This window comes from Carassius carassius, chromosome 4 (assembly GCF_963082965.1).
Source record: "Carassius carassius chromosome 4, fCarCar2.1, whole genome shotgun sequence".
NCBI lineage: Eukaryota > Metazoa > Chordata > Actinopteri > Cypriniformes > Cyprinidae > Carassius > Carassius carassius.
The window spans coordinates 2,347,548-2,369,084 of NC_081758.1; the positions used below are offsets into that span (position 1 = coordinate 2,347,548).

A 21,537-nucleotide genomic window follows, 5' to 3' on the forward strand; every position below is an offset into this window, starting at 1 on the left:
CATTTTGAGCCGAACGTCTCTGACTCCTCATTAAAATTTTACCCTCTAACTTTGGCACTCATTATTCTGATTCTACTTTCTTTTCATTTATTATTTGTATATAAAGACCTCTAACACTAGCTTGCTCTATTCTTTTTCTATTCTATCTGTTTTCTTTTATTTATTATATTATTTAAAAGCCCTTGCTACATGTACTGTGTTAAGCTAACTGAGACTTGTTATAGCACTTATATTATTGGTCTTTTGTTTTTGATTAGTTCCACTGTCCTCATTGGTAAGTCGCTTTGGATAAAAGCGTCTGCTAAATGAATAAATGTAAATTATACAGTTCTGGAAGAACAGACCTGTTACTTGGACGGGGTGGATAACAATCCTTTTCAGAATCCCATATTGTATTGAAATCCCCTCCAATTACTAGTTTTGCATTACTATATTGTTCCACTGTGTTTTCAATTTGGTCTTCAAAGTTAAAAAAATTTTTGTGTGTGTGTGTTGTAAAATTACTTGCATTCCCCAAAATAAACAATTCTGCATTCTTTTCAATTACCAATATTACCTGTCAACCCGAATCGTGCATTTTAGTTTTAATTATTTTCCCCCTTAAATGTACCTTTTAAGACTTTAAGAAAAGTTGTTAGTGCGCAGGAGAGAGCGCGATGACATTTTGGGCAGAGTTCAATTCTCCTCCATAAACCGAAAGCGAAAGCACACACTCTCAGAAAAAAACCCGCCGTTGTCGATGACATTTTACCAGAACCTAAAAAGCCATCACGTAAGTTCCTTAAAATGTTGTCAAGTAGACACGTGGTCTATAAATATGTCTATATAATTTTTCAAGCTAAAGTACAGACCTTACAAGGCAAAGATGTATAGGTTTTTTAAGGCATTGGTTATAAACCAACACGTGTGTGCAGCCTAAAAATGAGTTTACATGAAGTTAATACTTTCTATAGAAAGGAATTTTTGAAATTGTATCAAAGCACTTAAGTTTGATTTGAGTCTGTACTTTGTGCCATAACAATAAACACAGCAGCAAAATTAAATAATTTTACAACACAACCCAATAATATGAAACCACATTCAGAGGCCTTTTGGATACTGATTAAACATCTACTGTAATGTAATGAAATATTTGTCACTCAGATGTGGCTTGCATATAATATGTAATGATAATTTGTAGCTAATACCTTCTAACAAGTAATTGTGTATAATAGAGAATTGGTAAAAAAAAATTGGTCAAGTGTAAGTTATAGTTTACAGATTTTTTAGATTCAGATGAAGAGCGTTTAAACTCGAAACGTAACCTGTGGTGAGAACACAGTTAAATATTTCTCTATCTCTGGAGCTGTGGTGTGCCTACTTTGATGTTTTATTCTCAAGCATGGTAGAGCACCCACGTTAAGCTTTTTTGGCCTAATTGATGTGTACTCTTGGACGTTTTATTTATTTTATTTTGTATTTTTTTATAATGTGTGAAAATGTTATGCATATTCTATATATTGTGTTTCGCTAAAGAGTTCACTGATTCTAGAAAGAAAAGAGGGAGCCACTGCCTCTACAATGAGTCTTCACGAGGAGAGAGATGATCAGACCCAAACAGTAGTGTCTGCAGTGTCCAGCTGTGTGTCTTTGAAGAGTATTGACTCCATGAGGGAACCTCCTGTACTGAGTGGTGGAACGGTGACCTCTGACACCAAGTAAGATGCTACAAAACAAACACAGTAACACAGAGATTTTAATTAAATTGTATTTTTATTCATATATTAGAAATCCATTATTTGGTTTAATGAATTGTTAACATAAACCATGCCTGTTCCAATGGTTCTTTCATAAAAGATTAACAGAAAGACACAATGTTTAATTAAAATTAGTTCTGTGCTTTTTGCACAGCAATTGAAAATTATAAAAAGAATAAAATACCTTGCTATGTTGTCATTTCTGGACAATGTATTGTTTTTCAGTGTTTTTCGTTATACCTTTCTCTCTTTTGGTTCATAGCAAGGCTTGCCCAGTCAGGTTGATTTACATTTTTTTTGTGTTGCTGTGCTTTGGAGATTAGTGATGGGGAAAGTTATTTTTAAAATTAATGCAATACCGTAATGCGTTACTCTATAAAAAAGTAACAGTTACTTATGTACTTTTTATGGAAAGTAATGCATTACATTACTTTTGCGTCAGTTACTTTTTTGACATCTGTGTTAGGCTTGTTCATTTGTTTTTAACATAAAAAACAAAAGTTATATTTTTGGCAACTGTAAAGGCCCTTTCACACCAAAAGGGAAATGAATAAACCTTGGGCTGAAGGAAGTGCCTTTGCATCTCACTCCCAATTTCACTTAATATTAGACCAGGAGAGCTGTCAGTCAATAAATGTTGCAACAATGTACATTACTTATTTGAAAAAGTAACTCAGATATTTTGTTGTAAATTTAACAATAATGTAAAAAGTAATGTAATTTTTTACTTGAAATTTTTTTTTTATTACATAACTGGTTACTTGTAATGTCTTAACCCCAACAGTGTTGGAGTCTTTCATGCTATGATAGTTATATGCAAAAAGATTAACTATTAAAATAAAAAAATAAGAAATAATATAGATATTACTCATCAAACTCTAACTGGCTATGTTAAATTTACTCAGTTCCTTTACTAAATGTACCTAACATAGTTCCTAACATAGTTAAGTAGATTTTACTTAGTTCAATGCTTAAATTTAAACTTAAATTTGTGCAAAAACTTGCAAAATAAATATTAAGTAAATCTACTTATTGTTTTTTTTTTCAGTGTACCAGCATTTTGCTTGTTTATTTGTTCTATTCTGTCTGTATGTTGCAATGTTAAATGTCTGCATTGAAGTCAGACTGCAAAGAATGGATTATTTATAAGATGTTTAAGAATATAACAATATTTTACCTATTTATTTGTTCTCTTATATATTGTAGCCCTGATAAAAATCGGCATTGTACATTAACATACTTAGGGATGCACCCAAATAAAAATTATTGTCCGAAGTCGAAATTGAACAAAATGAAACGTTGGGCTGAATGCCGAATTTCAGTTGCCAAACATTCGATGCATGCCTAGATGTACTATAATGTACTATTCATAAGAATGTTTTGTAACACAACTGTTGTAGATGGCAATAAGACATGCTAATAACATGTCATGAAATTTATGCATATTGTAGAGGTGGAACCTCTGGATTGTTCTGCTAGACCTTTGAAAACTGGTGAAAATAACACGGAAAATAGAACGGTAAAATAACAACAACACATTACAGCATGTGTCTGTGATAACATCAACATTCCTCTGGCGCCGATACAGGATGGCTGCCTCCGTGACGTGCTCTGCAGTTGTTTTTTTGTTTTTGTTAGTTTGTCCTGTCTTTAGTTATATTATTGAAATCAGTTTCACCAGGGATGAACTGCTGAACATTCGGCAGAACACACCACAAGATATTTTTCCGGATTTCAATTGTTCAGACGTTTTACTGAACGTTGTTATCGGAGGAGCAGCGGCGCTGATCAAACGCTTCACGACGCGCATAAGGGGAAATCGAGCGTGAGCGCTCGTCAGACTCAGCATTATGTTCTGCAACACCTAGACAGACCGGGGACCTATGTGAGGATCCTGTTTGTGGACTTCAGCTCGGCCTTTAACACGATCATCCCAAACCTCCTCCTGCCCAAACTAACTCAGCTCTCCGTGCCCACCTCCATCTGTCAATGGATCAACAGCTTCCTGACAGACAGGCAGCAGCTAGTGAGGCTGGGAAAATACACATCCAACACCCGTACAATCAGCACCGGAGCTCCCCAGGGCTGTGTTCTCTCCCCACTGCTCTTCTCCCTGTACACTAATGACTGCACATCTAAGGACACCTCTGTCAAGCTCCTGAAGTTTGCAGACGACACCACACTCATCGGCCTCATTCAGGACAGTGACGAGTCTGCTTACAGACAGGAGGTTAAAGAGCTGGCTGTCTGGTGCAGTCTCAACAACCTGGAGCTTAACACGCTCAAAACAGTGGAGATGATCGTGGACTTCAGGAGAAACCCCCCTGCACTCCCCGCACTCACCATCATGAACAGCACTGTGACTGCAGTGGAGTCATTCAGGTTCCTGGGCACCACTATCTCTCAGGACCTGAAGTGGGACATTCACATTGACTCCATTGTGAAAAAGGCCCAGCAGAGGTTGTACTTCCTTCGCCAGCTGAGGAAGTTTAACCTGCCACAGGATCTGCTGAAACAGTTCTACTCCACCATCATCGAATCCATCCTCTGCACTTCAGTAACTGTCTGGTTCAGCTCAGCTTCTAAATTTGACCTCAGAAGACTACAGAGGGTAGTCCGGACTGCTGAGCGAATCAACGGTTCAACTCTCCCATCTATTCAAGAACTGTACTTATCCCGAGTGAGCAAAAGGGCTGTTAAAATCACTCTGGACCCCTCACATCCAGCACACTCCCTCTTTGAACTGTTGCCATCTGGTCGACGCTACAGAGCACTGAGCACCAGAACGACCAGACACAGGAACAGTTTCTTCCCTCAGGCAATCCATCTCATGAACACTTGATAATAACTGTGGAACACACTACACTTTATATTTATATACACATACACTTATTTATCTAACACACATACTTAGAGTACACTTAAATTTTGCACATACCTGTACCTGCTTTTTGTAATATACCTGTCTACAATTGTCAATTTGTATATTGTCATTCCTTACCTACTTTTTGTATTTTTTGTATTTTGTATTCTTTTATTGTGTGTTTTATGTTCTGTCGCTGTCATTCTGTTGTACTGCGGAGCTTCTATCACGAAAACAAATTCCTTGTAAGTGTAAACATACCTACCAATAAAGCTCATTCTGATTCTGAACATTATTAACATTCATGTTTCCGCTAGAGAATGCAAAATAAACGTACTTTTCTGCATAAACGCACACAACTTTAAAGTTCGGATGCTCACCGTGACCCAGCACTTGTTGTGCATATAGCTCAGTGTCTTAAAGGAAAGGTGTATAGGTATCAGTAAGACGAAACATATGCACCCTCTAGTGGTAAAATATGAAATTGAAACTAAAGGAAAAGACTTTCCTACACATATACTGTACTTAAAAAAAAAAAAAAAAAAAAAAACACCTCAATCTGAGTTTTCAATGTGGTATGTATGGAGTAATAAGCCAAGAGTTACTGACTTTAAAATAATATAATTTTTAATTTACAGATATTTTTTAATGTGTTTAATGTGTATCTTCCATGTATTGTGTTTCCTCAAACAGATCACTAATTCTGGAGAGAAAGGCAGGAGGCACTGCCTCTACAATCAGTCCTTATGAGGAGAGAGATGATCAGACTCAGACAGCAGCATCTGCAGTGTCTTTAAAGAGTACTGACTCTATGAGGGAACCTCCTGTACTGAGTGATGGAAAGGTGACCTCTGAGCCCAAGTAAGAACATCTTTAAAACCACATCAAACAGGAGACTTTTCTGAAGTGCATTCCGATTCGCCTTAGGGCCAGGCACGAGTCAACGGGTACTAGGAGCTTCAGTATACAAAACATTCTCACTCCTCAACTTATCACATACTGTATTAACGTTTTGGTCAGGATTATTTAACGTCGCTTTTTTTGACGTACAGTGTACCCCTTTAGGGTACCCCACTTTTCGATGTGCATTGCCTCCATTGCTTTAAATGAGTAACCCTTGGCATCAGTATGTAGACGTGAACGGCATGGGGAATTTTATTGTCATGATTAAAATATATATTGGGCAATAATATTGCCATTATTGCATATATGTTGAGGTGTGATTTTTCTATGTAAACAATCACAACAGTTTTATTTACCTTACACTATTTACACATTTATGAGTACATAACCCAATCTCTGTCCCTACACCTACCATTTGTCAACAAAACACAAGATGGAAATGGCAGATAAAACTACTGTCATAGTTTATTTAAAAATATATAAATATTTTAATTTATTTTAAATATATAAGTCTTCCGAGTCAAAGCGATTGATTTGTTAGAGGAATAGCCATGATCACTGTCTCAGCCTGCCATAAAACTCATCCTGTGTGCTGCATTTTAAAAAATGCCATCAAAAGAAGCCTTATGTCAGCCTTGGTTGTAAAATCCTATTGGCTCTTGTGTGTCCCGTGACCAATTGTGTCATGCTATGGGAGTATCTTTTTGAATGAAATGCGAGCGTATTAAGGGAGTGGGATAATTTTAAGCGATTAAAACCTTATTTTTTTATTCTGTTCTTCGCATAAAGATATCATATGGCTTCAGACGACTTGGAATGTAACACAACTTGTTTGTAATGCTTTTATACTGCTTTTTATGTAGGTTGTTGCAATAAGGTGACTGCACTTATATTTCTCTGCTACATGTTTTATGTAGGTTTAGGGTAGGGGTGGGGTTAAATCCTCCAATGAAAGTAAAATTTATATACAATGATTTCAATTTTTTACAAATGCAAGCAAACCATTAAATTAAGACAAACAACTGAAAACTATGGCGGACCCTGAAAGTCGAAAAGTGATCCTGAAAAGATACCCCTGTGCATTGAAAAATTTGAGTGTCAAAAAGCGAGGCCAAGGAGTCCTGACCAAGTGTCAGTATGTGACAAGTTTGGAGTGAGAAACTGCAGCAGAACATCACTGAACTGAGGTCAGTTGAGATGTTGTCAGGCCATGTGTCAGTAAAAACTAATTTCCCTGTCCCATCAGCTGTTATACTTTGTTTTTAACGTGTGCTCTTCAAATTCACACACAAATACAGTGGCATGCGCAGTAGCCTATATCATTTCATAGTTAAAATGCAAAAGGATCTATGAGCATTGTCTCAGTTCAGTCATGAAGTTACTAAAAAGGCAATTAAATCTGCCTTAAAACTGTGCATGCATTTAGTGTTTGTTACGTATGAGTCGCATTTAAGAACATGTCTTTGAAATGCAGTGGCTTTCAAAAGTCATATCATTAGTAGGGACTTTAAAGGGGTAGTTCCCCCAATAATCAAGATTATGTCATTAATGACTCACCCTCATGTCGTTCCATAAGACCTCCGTTCATCTTCGGAACACAGTTTAAGATATTTTAGATTTAGTCCGAGAGCTCTCAGTCCCTCCATTGAAGCTGTGTGTACGGTCTACTGTCCATGTCCAGAAAGGTAAGAAAAACATCATCAAAGTAGTCCATGTGACATCAGAGGGTCAGTTTTTTGAAGAGAGTACATTTTTTGAAGCATCAAATATACAATTTGGTCCAAAAAAAGCAAAAACTTCGACTTTTTCAGCATTGTCTTCTTTTCCGGGTCTGTTGTGAGAGAGAGTTCAAAACACTACAGTTTGTGATATCCGGTTCACAAATTAATCATTCGATGTAACTGGATCTTCTTGAACCAGTTCACCAAATCGAACTGTATTGTTTAAAATGGTTCGTGTCTCCAATAAGCATTAATCCACAAATGACTTAAGCTGTTAACTTTTTTAATGGGGCTGACACTCCCTCTGAGTTAAAACAAACCAATATCCCGGAGTAATTAATTTACTCAAACAGTACACTGACTGAACTGCTGTGAAGAGAGAACTGAAGATGAACACAGAGCCGGGCCAGATAACGAACAATAGACTGACTCGTTCACAAGTCAAGAACCGTTTCTGTCAGACGAGTCCGATTCGAGAACCGAGGAGCTGATGATACTGCGCATGTGTGATTCAGCGTGAAGTAGACCGACACACAGAGCGTCTGAACCGAACTGATTCTTTTGGTGATTGATTCTGAACTGATTCTGTGCTAATGTTATGAGCTCAGGTAAACCGAAGGCTTGAATCAAGGGCAATCATCGCAAATGACATCATTACGTCGAGCGCAAAAGAACCGGTGAACCGTTTTCTTCAACTGGTTTATTGAATCGAACTGTCCGAAAGAACTACTGGTGATCCGAAAACCGATGCAACCGGTTCTTGACTCGTGAACGAGTCAGTCTATTGTTCGTTATCTGGCGCGGCTCGGTGTTCATCTTCAGTTCTCTCTTCACAGCAGTTCAGTCAGTGTACTGTTTGAGTAAATGAATTACTCCGGGATATTGGTTTATTTTAACTCAGAGGGAGTGTCAGCCACATTAAAAAAGTTAACAGCTTAAGTCATTTGTGGATTAATGTGTATTGGAGATGCGAACCGTTTAAAACTATTCAGTTCGATTTGGTGATTTGGTTCAAAAAGAGCCGGTTACATCTAATGATTCATTTGTGAACCGGATATCACAAACTGTAGTGTTTTGAAATCTCACAACAGACACGGTAGAGAAGACAATGCTGAATAAAGTCGTAGTTTTTGCTATTTTTGGACCAAAATGTATTTTTGATGCTTCAAAAAATTCTAACTGACCCTCTGATGTCACATGGACTACTTTGATGATGTTTTTCTTACCTTTCTGGACATGGACAGTAGACCGTACACACAGCTTCAATGGAGGGACTAAGAGCTCTCGGACTAAATCTAAAATATCTTAAACTGTGTTTCGAAGATGAACGGAGGTCTTACGGGTTTGGAACGACATGAGGGTGAGTTATTAATGACATAATTTAGATTTTTTGGGGGAACCAACCCTTTAAGACCTCAAATTGGTCAGAAAAGATGAAGATTTCTGACAAAATAAGATGCTTGTCAGATCTATTTATGTTTAGTAGCGGCAGCTCTTAAAGTAATAGCAGCCACACACAAAAAAAACAGCTGCTGTGATGTCTTTTAATCGAAGAACAAAAGGAAAATGAGGAAACCAATAACTTGTGAGGTTTTAGGGTTGGTCTGCAGTATATTTAATTTAGATATAGGTGTTTGATAACTTTTAGAATTTTTGTACATCTGAAGATCATAGGTGGAGTTTTGGGGGGGGGGGGGGGGGGTCTAGGGGGGGGCAGAAGAGAGCCAATAATTATTTTTTTCTGAGCTATAAATAAAATATACAAAATAAATAATTTATATTTTCTCATTTTATTTGCATTATCATGTTATTTTAGTGGATATAATAAGTAGCCTACGTTTTGGGCTAAATTAATATCTATGACATTTAAGCTACATCCTCACGAGCCGTGACTCGTCATCATGATTCTTAACTTGTCTCAACAGGCTATATGAGAGGACCCTCTTTTCATTATTTTCCTGCTTTAGCAAGTTAACTGAATAATTTAAATTCGTTGTATATTTTAATAAACCCACAAATAAAAAATGTGTTGGACTGAGTCCAGGACTGAGAATTGGACAGGTGATTTTCACATGAAGTGTATTTCTCCCACTTCTCTCAAAACAGCTTATACTACTGTTTCAGCTATTAAAATGGTTCAGTTTTGTATGTAATGGCAAAGTTATTGTATTTTGTTTTGTTTTTTATTAAGTTATTAAGTTAATTTAGAAAATCATTTGGAGATTTTTGTTCGTTAAATATACGTTTTTGTTTTTTAAAGCAATGACCAGGCAGCCAGCAATGAGTAAGCCTATGTTTGATCAATTTAACCTTATCAAATCATCATGATTTGCCTAAAATAAAATCTATAGGTATAAAAAGTTCAAGCATATATCAATGTTAAAACGTTAAACATAGACATATGTGCACTATATCGAATAGTTTGTGCGGAGATGCTTTGCAGGTCATAGAGGTACTAGCATGATCACTTGCATTTTTTTCAGTGAATATGCCGTAGTTTTTGCTTATAAAGGTAAGACTCGCGAAATACATAATTCGTTACTATGAAGGTTCTTCTTTTTTTTTGTGTTCACTCACAATATCAACAAAACATTGTGCTTTTATAAAGAAAACAAACAGAACTGCTTCACAGAAATGAACTGAAACTCAGTGAGAAATAGAAAGCTTTAAATTACTACTAAACGAAATAATACAAATCAAAAACAAAAAATCTTTCATTATAATCATAAATATAATCATAATCGTAAAGATGCACTTCTCTCTTTTTAATAAGGAGATGCCAGTTGGAAATGGCAACTTTATCCTACAGAAGCCAATAAAAAAATCAGGGACTGTTGGACCCGCGGGCTGAAATGCAGAGCTCTAGTTCTGCTACATAAGAAATATGTTTCTCAGTTATGAGGAGAATAACAAACTGGCTCTGATCTAGCACACATAAAACTATTTAACAGAAGAGATAAAAGAAAAATAGTGGTCATGTATGCAATTTTTTTTTTACTCTTTGTACGCCAGTTATTGTTCATTCTAAATGTATTAATGTAAAATATGAGTTAGATAAATACATGAAATGTAGAAAATATAGAAAAAAGTGCTCTTGGCTCTTCCTTTGGAAAAACTATTTCACAGAGATATCAGTAGTATTGTTAGTGATACTCACCTTCAGTCATAAAAAGATGTCAGTAAATACATATTAAAAATATGCTGTCTTCATGATGTTTGTATATTAATTTGAAAACTGAATGTGAAATGATTGCGATTATAAAAGAATAATCAAAAACTTTACTGTTAGGTGGGATTGACCACAATTATTTTTTTAAAATGAAAAAAAAGTGAATTAGTACATTTTAATCAATTGACAGCACTAATTTAAACATTTTTGTTCATGGTGTTTTCATTGTCTGTTTATTTATTTTTTCAAAGAGTGAAGAGGGACAGTCGGATCAGATCTGTGAACTTTTATGAGACCAACATCAGACAAACAGCCCAGCTAAATAAAACTGGACACCTGCAGAAACCAGTAGATGATGAACTACAGAGATTCAAAGACCAATTCAAAACCAGCATGAAGAACAAGTATGAGAATTTATTTGAGGGACTGAAACTCCAGGAGAATGAATGCCTCCTGAACAGGATCTACACACAGCTCTACATCATAGTGGGAGAGAGAGAAGGAGTGAATGAAGAACATGAGGTTTTACAGATGGAGAAAACAGCCAGAACAAAACACTCACAAGACACTCCAATCTACTGCAATGACATCTTTAAAACCTCAGCTGACGCAGGATCTGAGGAGAAAGAGCAGATCAAGACTGTTCTTACTAAAGGCATCGCTGGAATCGGGAAAACCGTCTCTGTGCAGAAGTTCATTCTGGACTGGGCTGAGGGAAAAGCCAATCAGGATGTAGATTTCATGTTTGTGCTTCCATTTCGAGAGCTGAACTTGATCCGAGATCATCAGTACAGTCTTCACAGACTTTTGCTGGACTTTCATCCTGAACTTCACGATCTGGACTCACAGATTTATGAGGAGTGTAAAGTTGTTTTCATATTTGATGGTCTGGATGAAAGCAGAATCACACTGATGTTTTCAGATGATCAGAAAATGTGTGATTTAACTGAGACTTCATCAGTGGCTGTGTTGATGGCAAACCTAATCAAAGGAGATTTGCTTCCCTTTGCTCTCATCTGGATCACCTCAAGACCAGCAGCAGCCAGTCAGATCCCCTCAAAATACATCAACCGTTTGACAGAAATTCAGGGATTCAATGAGCCTCAGAAGGAGGAATATTTCAAGAAGAGAATCAGTAACCAGGACCAAGCCAGCAGAATCATCTCACACATCAGAAGAGCAAGAAGCCTCCACATCATGTGCCACATCCCCGTCTTCTGCTGGATTTCATCCACTGTGCTTCAGAAGCTCCTGGAAGAAGATCTGAGTGCAGAAATCCCTCAAACTCTGACTGAAATGTACATTCACTTCCTGCTGATTCAGATCAACATGAATAACCAGAAGTATGAAGAGAGAGATCCAGAGAAACTCCTGCAGTCCAACAGAGAAGTAATTGTGAAACTTGCTGAAGTGGCTTTCAAACAGCTGATGAAGGGCAATGTGATGTTCTATGAGGAGGACCTGATTGAGAGCGGTATAGATATCACTGACGCCTCTGTGTATTCTGGGATTTGCACTGAGATCTTTAAGGAGGAATCTGTGATTCATCAGAGGAAAGTCTACAGCTTTGTTCATCTGAGCATTCAGGAGTTTCTCGCTGCTTTCCATGTGTTTAAGTACCACATAAGCATCAGTACAGAAGCATGTTTAGATTCACTGCATAATCTGCAAAAAAGAGGAGTAGAAAAAGCCCTTGAAAGTGAGAGTGGACATCTGGATCTGTTCCTGCGGTTCCTGCTGGGTGTCTCACTGGAGTCCAATCAGAGACTCTTACAGGATCTACTGACACACACAGAGAACAGCTCAGAGAGCATCTGGAGAACCACACAGTACATTAAAAAGAAGATCAAAGATGGACATGGACTCTCCACTGAAAGATCCATCAATCTGTTCCTCTGTCTGCTGGAAGTGAAAGATCAGACTTTGTCTAGAGAGATTCAGGAGTTTGTGAAATCAGACAAACATTTAGAGAAGAAACTCTCTCCTTCTCACTGCTCAACAATCTCCTACATGCTTCAGATATCAGAGGAGGTGCTGGATGTGCTGGACCCCATGAAATACAACACATCAGATGAGGGCAGAAGAAGACTGATTCCAGCAGTGATCAACTGCAGAAAAGCTGTGTAAGTGTTACAATGACAAAATCATATGTTTGTGCAAAGTGACAATCTTCTCTGAAAGGTCTGTCTGCATTATCATGTATATTTTTCAACTGTCTGTACTTTCTTCTGGACTGAATACAAAATTCCTTTTGTGTGTAAACAAACTTGGCAATAAAGCTCTTTCTGAGTTCTAAATTATAATTTGAGGTTCACAATAATTTCCACAATACCACAGTAACAATAATAACATACACATTTTGATAAGAGTACAGTCCGGTTTATATTTTGTTCACTGAAAATTGTGTTTTAATCTCTTTCAGTCTTGCTGGCTGTAATCTAACTGCTCAATGTTGTGAAGCTGTTTCATCAGCTCTACAAGCCCCTAAAATCTCTGAGAGAGCCCTGAGAGAGCTGGATCTGAGTAACAATGACCTGCAGGATTCAGGAGTGAAACTGCTCTCGAATGGACTGAAGAGTCTAAACTGTCAGCTGCAGATACTGAGGTTTGTGAACACAGTGGTGCATTCGCACCCATCACCACTCAAATATGGGAATATTTTTTTACAGGGGCAAATAATTTTCCATTCTAGCTATTTTTTCACATGATTCATTAGAAGCTGTTCAAACATAATGTGTTTTTTTAACATGTGATGCCAGCTGTTTTTTTTTACTTGTGCTCATGAATTTACCCAAATTTAGTCTAAATTTTAGTTTGGCTCCGTGTTCAATCTGACTCCAATTTCAAGTGATCATTAAATTGAAAATAAAAGTGATATTTCTAATTAAAAACTGATCACAAATATCCATTGTTTATTAATTTACATATTTGATTATTCTAGAAATCCATTACTTTCAATTATTCATTCATTAAGGAACCAATATCATTTAGCAATTCACTTGGCCAACAGTGAATGCACGGCACAAACTTGCCAGTTCTGTACTTACTCTGAGGATACAGGGTGATTTTAATACAAGTAGGCTGCACCGTGCTGGCACATAACAAAATGTGTACATTTTTCTATGATCATGAAAACTCTAACTTGTTTAGCCAGTGACGGTCAAAAATTTGAAATCAAAATGATGTTCCCCACGGTCCACTCTACTTCGGTATGATCTCTTCTGGACACAGATTTGTGAAAACACCAGACTATGCTATAATCTACTAAAATAATGATTTCCGAAGAGTATATAATATATTCAGAATAAATAATATATAACAATTTATTATTAGTTAGGTAAAATTGTATCATACCAATTACATAATTAAACAATTAGAAGTCAATTCAGAAAGGATAATGCAATTATGAATCACATTGTAACAGCATGGCAATTCTATGGTCCTGTACATGGATCACTCCAGCTACATTGGAAACACTCAAACACATTCAACATAATCACATGTTACTTGAAATTACTGTAAAATTCAAATGTTACAACTATTGTGGTTATACAAGACACATGGTCTAGAATGCATAGAATCTACAACCTTTCACCTAGGTACTTTAAAGAACACTTAGAGCAAAGTGATAATGTGTTTTAAAGAATAAACTTAACCAGCCTATGTGCATGTGACAGTACAAACAGCTATACAGTATGTTCAATGAGTTCAATGTGTTTAATGCAATTACACTCTTTAATAAAGTACCAAGTGCATACCTGACAGCAAAGAGACACACAGCAGCAAGATTTCTAGTGCAAAGCACACTATAAGCACAAATTAATGGAGACCTTGAACAGTGCTTGTGCCTCACATCTCTCCTTCAAACGCTCCACTATTTATGGCATGTGACTGTCACAGGATTGCGCTCGCGCTCCATTCATCTCACTAATGTAGCTGATGTGTGATCTCTCCTTATGATTCGTGGCCAGTAATGCTAAAGTGAAGCAGTTTTACTTGCTGTAGTGGCTCATCTCGGTCATACCAACGACATTATCTGAGCAGTCCAAAGCTGCATATTTATTGCATGGACAGAGCAGAAATGTAAATGTCTAAAACATATGCACAGTTCCATTGAATGAGATAAGTTGTTTTAACAGTGTTGTTGAACTGAATGTACAAAGCAAACTGTTAAATAACCACGGCATTAACAACAACCTTGAAATAAGAGCACAAGGTTTATCTGATAATCAGAAGTATGAAAGTAGCATTTGTTGCTTTAGCAAACAGACGTTGGGCATGTTTTCTTTCAGAATCATCATTCGTTGATGGAGAGGAAAAGTTAAATACTATAGCAATTTATTTTATGAAAATGGGATAAATAAGTTTTCGCACTGAAAGAGAAGTGATCTCATGCTCATATACCTGCCAAGCTATGCTAATCTGAATAAAAAAACAATGCACTGAAACAATAAACGCAATAAATAAATTACATTTATGAATGATGCAGTGCTAATTGACATAATTTATTACAGTACAGAAACTCTACAGTTTATGTTCTACCTTATTCTGTGCATAAAAATGTAATCATTTTTATTTATTTTTTGTAGTATATAAAACAATCATAAAATTGCCATCAGAAAAATATTATAGATTTAAAATGTTTGATTATTGTACAGCAGTGTTTTTAATTTTCTTATATCAAATATAAAAGTAATAGATAAGAAAATATTTAGTTAATAATAATTAATATTATTATTATAATACATAGATACAATTATAGTATTTTACATTTCTGCCACTTCTGAAATGGCTACAACCCTAGTGTGACAAAATGTTAACCTATACATAATATTTTAAAGCTCTTTTTTAAAATCTTGACTTTCATAAATTTTTATGTCACCATAACATCATTAAACTAGCCTCTAACAATGGACAAAAGTGTTTTTTATTTTCTTTCACTAACCTATGGTTCTATAACCATAAAGGCTGTTGTGTAATTTGCCCCTGACTTAGCATTTAATTTTTTTAGTGGAAGCATTTAAACAATCCTGTGAATGCACTTAAAGAATGCAGAATTGAATTGTTATAATCTAATTTAATTTAGAATCGAATGGAATTGAATAATTCTAAATCGTTCTAAATTGAATCGCAAAAATTGAATCGAAAACCTAAGAATTGTGAATCTAATTGAATCGCTGTCTACCCAAAGTTTCACAGCCCTACAAAGTAGTGTTTTGTCACTTTGCCTATATACTCAGACCAGAAACAAAAAAATCTTAAAATCATTTGTACTGTGAAAAAATAAAATACCTTTTGGTTTGTTCGGTTCTCGTGACTCAGGGTCGCACCTGGCTGGAGATAGGAAAAGATTTTCACAGTGTTTAAACTGATTCATCAAAAGCTTTTCTTAAGTGAGACAGTAGTATAAATTGATCACCAATTCTGTCAGTTGCTCAGTGGAAAATATCACTCACTTGTTTTGGCACTGTGCACATACAGTACACATAATTTTTTTATTTATTCATTCTAATTTTGCATGTGACTTCAACATTCTACGGAGAGACTGACATATAAAAGCTTCCTAAACGTTATTGTGTAATTGTAATGCAACATAATATCTCTCTGTAGGTTGTCAGGCTGTATGGTGACAGAGGAAGGCTGTGGTTATCTGTCTTTAGCTCTGAGTTCAAACCCCTCACACCTGAGAGAGCTGGATCTGAGCTACAATCACCCAGGACTGGCAGGAAACCAGCTGCTCAAACACAAACTGGAGGATCCAGACTGTCAGCTGCAGATACTCAAGTATGTTTATGATACATTTGTGTGCTTGCATATATATATATATATATATATATATATTTTAGTGGTGGGCATAGATACATTTTTTAATCTAGATTAATCTCACTGTAATCTTGGAATTAATCTAGATTAATCTAGATTAAAATGGCTCATTTGAATTCTGGCAAAGGCATTCAGAATATGTGTGCTACCCAAATAAAATAAGGACTAAAGGTAAGTCTTTTAGAACGGGTTTCTCAAGACAGGTGGTGCATTAGACCAGGGGCTCATCTCCTGTTTCCAAAATGCATCACAAAGTGCTTGAGAAAGCTGTAAAATAATTCCAAATTGCACAAGGTGCAAACAATCTTACGCCTGTTTCACATCAGTGCAGCGATCGTTTACGTAGTAGAGGACTGCAAACGCGTCCTGTGTGAAAGCACAATGAGTATGAGTCCGTGCTGCACCACAAATGTTATGCACACGGACTGCATACACACTGCAGACGGAGTATGTGTGAAACAGGCATGCGTGCCTCTTCTTAAAAAAATTATAAGTTATCAAATTATAATATTTCCCTGAAGCAAACCCGGCGGCTTCAGCTGCATCCATGTTAGCACGTCACGTTTGTGATAATTTCACAGTAGGCATACACAAAGATGCAAAGACTCGTTCGTTTAATTCCATTGATATTCAAATAGAAATCAGTTATTTAAAATAGTAAACATTTTCAACATTTTACTGTTTTTCCTGTACTTTGGATCAAATACATCCATGCTTGGTATTAATGTTATAATTTTAATCATTAAAAAACATAAAAAATGTCACTTGTAGTGTACATTGTAAAATAATAATAATAATAAACTTTTGTAGCTACAGTATTAAGAGGTTGGATGTTGTAGATATTGATAAATAAGTCATTAGATCAATCTGAAATGTGATTGCCAGTGATTTTGAGTTAATGTTAGTGAGAGACTGTTTCTCTGACAGTTTTTAAATGTCTGGTGTGTTTATATATTTGTCTAGTTTGAATCATGGAGAACGTTTCAGGATCAGACCAGGACTGCAAAAATGTAGGTCTTCACACAACACACATATGTATACAGCATCAATTAAAAACTGTCCATGATACAGTTCTGATCTCTCCTCTTGTTTTCAGATGCCTGTGATCTCACACTGGATCCAAACACAGCAAACACTAAACTCATCCTGTCTGAGGACAACAGGAAGGCGACGCTTGTGGAAGATCATCAGCCGTATCCTGGTCATGAAGAGAGATTTGAGCACTACGAGCAGGTTTTGTGTGTTGAGAGTCTGACTGGACGATGTTACTGGGAGGCTGAATGGAGCGGCTGGGTTGACATAGCAGTGACGTATAAAGGAATCAGCAGGAAAGGAAGAAGTGATGACTGTGATTATGGACTCAATAATAAGTCCTGGAGTTTGAGCTGCATTAAGGGCAGATACACTGTCTGGTATGATAAAATCAGCATTGATATTCCTGTGCCTCTACCACAATCTAACAGAGTTGGTGTCTATCTGGACTGGTCAGCTGGCTCGCTGTCCTTCTACAGCATCTCTGACACGCACACTCTCACACACTTACACACATTCAACACCACATTCACTGAACCCCTCTATGCTGGGATTGGGGTTTTTTATAATAACTGCTCTGTATGTCTGTGTCAGATTTAGCAATCTACAGGAGAGACCAACAAAGAATATTTATCACACACCACATCTCTGTCTCACCTTACCTTAGAGTTTCAAGTTGTACACAAACACATCCATGATATAAATAAATGCTTTTACTGATCCAGTAAAGTCTATAAAACTCATAAACATATAGTAATCTGGATGGAGACTGGTTAAAATGTCAGCTCTGGAGTAATAAGTTATTTTATTTATGTTTAGAAGCTTGAGGCAGTGTTCAGTTGATTATTTGAAATAATTTAATTACTTTTATTGTCCTCTTGAATATATATATGTATATGTATGTATATGTATATATCAATTGTGGGAGTGTTTTTAATTGAACAGAAAGACAGTGGATAATAATATTGTTAGAAACTCATGTATTAATATATAAAAAGCAATATAAAAACATTTAAAAAATGCTGATTGTTTTGTCTGATCTGTTACATTCTGCAGTCAAAACATTTTTTATACATAGTTTCATTAACACTATAATTGTATCACTTTGATCTTAAAATCAAATATATTCTGTGAAAACTGATTAAAGGCCTGATAAAGTGTTGAAGCTTGGGGTGGTGTTAGCGCAGTGGATAAGACGCATGCCTGTGGTGTGGGAGACCCGGGTTCGAATCCACTGTGAACCGCCAGTGTGTCCCTGAGCAAGACACTTAACCCTCCAGAGGCGTGTGACCTCTGACATATATAGCAATTGTAAGTCGCTTTGGATAAAAGCGTCAGCTAAATGAATAAATGTAAATGTGAACGAGTCAGTGGACGAGAATAATAGCAAAACAGCGAGCAAAGTCAAAACGGTACAGATAGAGACTGTTCTAATGATATGTCATCTTACCTGATTGTTCCTTGGTGAATATTTCAATATTAACACGAGAGGAGTGGAATAAAGAAAGTGTTTAGCAGGATTAATATTCAAAACAGTAAGCACGCACTGCTTTGTTTACGGCTTGTATAACTTCAGCCGGCAGCGTCAGTTTCCCTTTTTGAATGACGAATATAGACAAATATATCTGCAGAAATAGACAGTTGCCTCATTTACACGCAGCCGCAGAACGCGCATTCTACCTAACAGTCGGCAGTAGTTCTCTCGTGTGTTCAAGTGCAGCTTTTTACCCCGAAGCGAGGCGACAACACAGTTGGCTTTCATCAGCGCTAGTTCGTCGGCGTCGGCTTGGTGTGTTCCAGGTTTTAGCTTTGTTTGAGCTCAAGACGCTTGTCGCCGCCACTGTACAGCGGTCTTTAGAAATCAGCACAGCGCAGTACAAGTCAAACTGTGGCACGTTGACAATGTTGTGGCTCAACAATGATTTTATGTTATGGACATTTTAAGACACATAATAAATTATGTTCGCAATGGATACAGGCCAATTTATGAAGTTGACTTTATGTGGTATCAGAACTTATATTGTGGTAATTAGCCTAGGCTATTTAGTAATGTAATTAAAGCGAATTGGCAATCACTTTTGATAATTAAAATCTGGCAAACAATTTGGCTCTAAATGGCTAAGATCTATAAATGGGTAAGCATGGTGGTGTCCAGTAAGCGACCAACTATGGCAGCGATCCAACGTGTCCTTGTATTGAATCAGAGACGGCACTGGCTGCGGAGCCGTTTAGTCCATGTCAATTTTTTTATTCGGCAAAACTTAAGCCCTTTTGACATTTTGCCTGACGTGGCTAAATGAAAAAAATTTTGCCTCCCAAGACTGATCATTATGGAGCTGCTGGACCTTCTCAGACCTGCGCTTGTCAGGCTAATGCGGCGGAATTTTGCTTTAAGCCCTGAAGTCCAGCTTCATCGAGGTCGTGGGAGAGGGCTATGGCCTAATCAAGACCTTGGTGTGGAGGTGCGTCCACACTGTCACCAACGCCCTTCTGCGCCATGCCGGGGATTACATCCTAGTGGATGGCACACTCATCCCTATCGCCAATCCATCAGTGATTGATCAGGCGTACATATCGCAAAAGGGATACGCGCCCATAAACTTTCAGGTTATAGTTGACCATAGGGGTGTGATCTCTGACCTGGTGGCAAGGTCCAGCAAAACTTCCTCTGACGAGAAGCTTGGTGCCCTTTTTTACTTTGCTTCCCCACCATATTCTGTATCTAACTCTCTCTCTCTCTGTGTTCATTGTAGATAGGTTGCTTTTTATTGAAAACATTAACCAATTGCAATCAATACCGCATTAAACAGAAGTAACTGCAGCTGCTTGCCAATCAGTTCTGATTGTAAAGTACCTTACCATTAATATAAAAGTGTATTATATAATTTTTAGAAGTCGTTAAACCTATGTCAAGAAGCGGCACAAGTGGCACAACGGGATAAGGATGGTGGATGATTAGCGAGGGATACCCGGTTTGTCTAACCGTCACTTGTTGTAAAATACATCTACGATGCTGCCATTCACCCATTTCTAATGGATGAAGACTTGGCCTGGGAGAGAGGTCATCAGGAGGTTCCCAACCTTCACTGGGTGTTTCGACCCTTAACCACAACTTCCTCCAGTTGGCGAGTCAGCAGTCACTGGCCAGGCCACTGCCCCTCTCCTCCAGGCTTCCAGCTTGTGTCCTCTCTCTTATGCCAGAGTCAACAGGAGGCTCTCTCAGACGCTTCTCCCAGCCTACGAATGGCTGCTTTCCTTAAGTGGCCTCTCAATCCAACCTTTGTCAGTAGATTCCCGGCAGATTGAGCCGGGAATCCCCTTGTAGCAAGGTTCAGTGATCAAAGAGGAAGGAGACCGGGGTCGGCGTGCTGAGGCTCGTGGGTATTTATTGAACAACATAAAATGACATACAAAATAAAGTCGCGCCACATGCGCACACGTTCAAACGTCTTTCCACTCTACGTTACTGTCGTCTGCTTCGAGGCTTCTCCAGCTCGTCTCTGCACGCATTCCCCACGAGTCCTCAGCTCTCTCCCCTTCTCCGGATGTCGTGCGGCTTAAATACCGGTTCCCCACGCCAATCACTGCAACGAGATCCAGCTGTTACTTGTCTCTCACCTGAACCACTTACCACCGTTCGTCTCTTCATTTGCTCTCCCGTTGCAGACTTCGCTAAACCACGCTTCCCCCGCCACATACCCCCACCGCCCGACTCAGGCCGGGGAGCCATCCGGCCTGCAGCCCCCCCCCCCCCCCCCCCCCCATTCCTGGAGAGGAAGTCGGCTACAGCCATCTGCGCCCCCGGCCTGTGAATCAACTTGAACTTAAATGGCTGTAAAGCTAGATACCAACGGGTGATTCACGCGTTGGTATCCTTCATGCGGTGGAGCCACTGGAGGGGTGCGTGGTCCGAGCAGAGGGTGAACTCCCGTCCCAGGAGGTAATAGCGAAGGGTGAGAACCACCCACCTGATGGCCAAACACTCCTTCTCTATGGTGCTGTACTTAGTCTCTCTCTTCGAGAGCTTCCGACTAATGTACAACACCGGGCGGTCGTCCCCCTCCACCTCATGGGACAGGACCGCGCCCAGCCCCCTGTCCAACGCGTCCGTCTTCAAGAAAAAGGGGAGAGAAAAGTTAGGAGAGTGTAGGAGCGGCCCGCCACACAGGGCAGCCTTAACTCGGGTAAAGGCCTGTTGGCACTGCTCCGTCCACTGGACCGTATCCGGTACCTCCATTTTAGTGAGGTCAGTCAATGGGCTGGTGAGGTCTGAATAACGAGGAATAAACC

The 21,537-nt window shown here is 38.1% G+C and overlaps 1 protein-coding gene across 1 annotated transcript; it reads left to right on the forward strand.

Annotated features, from left to right (window-relative positions):
* Window positions 1-722: 722 nt before the first annotated feature.
* Window positions 723-18,261, forward strand: LOC132132412 (NLR family CARD domain-containing protein 3-like). The gene is made up of 8 exons (XM_059544781.1): window positions 723-772; window positions 1,516-1,697; window positions 5,293-5,460; window positions 10,644-12,515; window positions 12,815-12,997; window positions 16,003-16,176; window positions 17,179-17,225; window positions 17,312-18,261. Exons 1-8 carry the CDS (start codon window positions 740-742, stop codon window positions 17,845-17,847), a joined length of 3,195 nt encoding a protein of 1,064 aa, XP_059400764.1. The 5' UTR covers window positions 723-739; the 3' UTR covers window positions 17,848-18,261.
* Window positions 18,262-21,537: the final 3,276 nt, after the last annotated feature.

Bases quoted from the DNA above. Each gene is read 5' to 3' on its own strand.
- LOC132132412 (XM_059544781.1), top strand. From the start codon at position 740: ATGACATTTTACCAGAACCTAAAAAGCCATCAC. The intron at 1,698-5,292 runs GTAAGATGCTAC...TTCCTCAAACAG, and splicing joins ACGGTGACCTCTGACACCAA to ATCACTAATTCTGGAGAGAA. The intron at 17,226-17,311 runs GTAGGTCTTCAC...TCTTGTTTTCAG, and splicing joins CAGACCAGGACTGCAAAAAT to ATGCCTGTGATCTCACACTG.